The sequence below is a fragment of the Egretta garzetta genome, unplaced genomic scaffold (assembly GCF_000687185.1).
Source record: "Egretta garzetta isolate BGI_Z169 unplaced genomic scaffold, ASM68718v1 scaffold53, whole genome shotgun sequence".
Taxonomy (NCBI): domain Eukaryota; kingdom Metazoa; phylum Chordata; class Aves; order Pelecaniformes; family Ardeidae; genus Egretta; species Egretta garzetta.
In genome coordinates this window covers 888,531-890,234 of record NW_009259312.1, presented here as the reverse complement: position 1 = coordinate 890,234, position 1,704 = coordinate 888,531, and the positions used below count along the sequence as shown (strand labels likewise).

Below are 1,704 nucleotides of genomic sequence, written 5' to 3'. Positions count from 1 at the left end.
GGGCAGGCAGCGGGCAGCTGGCTGTAGCGCGGCGTCCCGGCCTTCGGGGCTGTTGCTCGAGCAGCTCTGTTAGTTTGTTGTGGTGGCAGACACGTTTGTGGAGACTTAACCTCAGGGTGTCTGTTTGCTCACAGGAAATAAACGGGTTCTGATGCAAGAAGAACGATGAAATTTGGTTGCCTTTCCTTCCGACAGCCCTATGCGGGATTAGTTTTAAACAAGGTCAAAACAGTAGAGACCCGCTGGCGTCCTTTGCTAGCAGACTACAAGAACTGCACCATTGCTATTCATATAGCTGTTAAGGACTGGGAAGATGAAACATGGCGAGCAATTCTGTTGAATAGGTTTGGAATGACACCAGAACAAGTGCAAGATTTGCTGGATAAAGGGGAAAAATTTGGCAGAGGAGTTATTGCAGGTAAACCACCTTGGATTATATTTTCCAAGCAAGCATTCAATCTGTTAAATTGCTTCAGGCTTCACATCTGCTTTACACCACTTTGCTCGTATCGTTGCTTTGATGCTTTGAAGGAGTGGTGCCTGAGTTGTGACTGGGGGGCTATTTTGATTCCTTATCCCTGTAAGCTGAGGTCCGTGAGGAAAGTTGTAACTAAAATTTAGTCTCGTCTTCGTGGAAATGTGAAGTATTTTGGCCATTAGGACAAAGAATTTTAGTCAGGCCTCCGTTTTAAAAATACTAAAAACTTCAGGCTACAACTTTAAAGTCTGTACAAGAAATAAAATTGATTTGTGCTAACTTGTCATGCAGTAAGATAGTATAATGTGGGTCGCATATTATTTTGTTGTATGATAATAAATGTCAGTTCCATACTTCTTGCATTTTGAGGTTAGGAGCTCTTGCTGAAACCATTTTACAGTACTTGTAGTCAAGTGAAGTCATGACATTGCAGTGCTTTGCATGTCACATTGGAGTATTAGATAAATAAATCCTATTGCAGTCCTGCAAATGATCTGTTGTGCTTGTTATTTGGGCAGTGAAGTATGTTTCTGTAACACAAAGTTAGGATGGAGTGGTGTTTTCTTAATTGTGCTGAGATACAGTGTCTGTTGCTGCACTGTGTACTTAACAAAGTTTTTATCCAGCACTCATTTTGCACTCCTTTCTTGTAGGTATCTTTTGTTACACCATCTATCATGCATTCTCATTTGAATATTTTTAGCTGTTCCTGCACAACCACATACACAGGAAAATTATTCTGGTTCCACAGTGCTGAAAATTGTTAGGTACCATGCAATATGCAGATTTGTAACCTTGACATAAATTGCACACTGAATTGTGGAGTAGGTATCAAAGCTTCTTTGATCTTCAACATTTTTAATCATTAAGCAATATAGAAATTCCCTTTTGTGACATTAAAAGTGTTCCAGAGAGCAAGGATTTCCATATAGTTTAATGATTTTCAAAGGTTAATATGATTAGTGTCCTGATAGGAGCAGAGGGAGTTTTATTTTTCATGAAGCTGTTTCAAGGCCAAAAGTAGTGCAGGAGTCTTGGTAGCAGCTGTATCTCCCCAGATGCAGGCTTAACAGAATTCTGTATCGCTGAGTTGTGGATGTTAGCACTGCGTGCTTCACCTGCTCTTCACTGACCTAAGTCCAGTCACACAGGCCATCTTCTGCAGCAAACGACACTGGTTTGAGGTGTGCATGCTTCATGCTGTGTTCTTCCAGTAACAAATCAGC

General features: G+C 41.0%; 1 protein-coding gene across 1 annotated transcript in view; it reads left to right on the top strand.

Annotated features, from left to right (window-relative positions):
- Positions 1 to 138: 138 nt before the first annotated feature.
- The window catches only part of LOC104124080 (protein EOLA1), an 11,791-nt gene continuing 10,225 nt past the window's right edge, over positions 139 to 1,704 (top strand). The window contains exon 1 of the mRNA XM_009636385.2: positions 139 to 418. Within this exon, the coding sequence (XP_009634680.2) occupies positions 166 to 418 (253 nt within the window). The 5' untranslated portion in view covers positions 139 to 165. The remainder of the gene's footprint in view (positions 419 to 1,704) is intronic.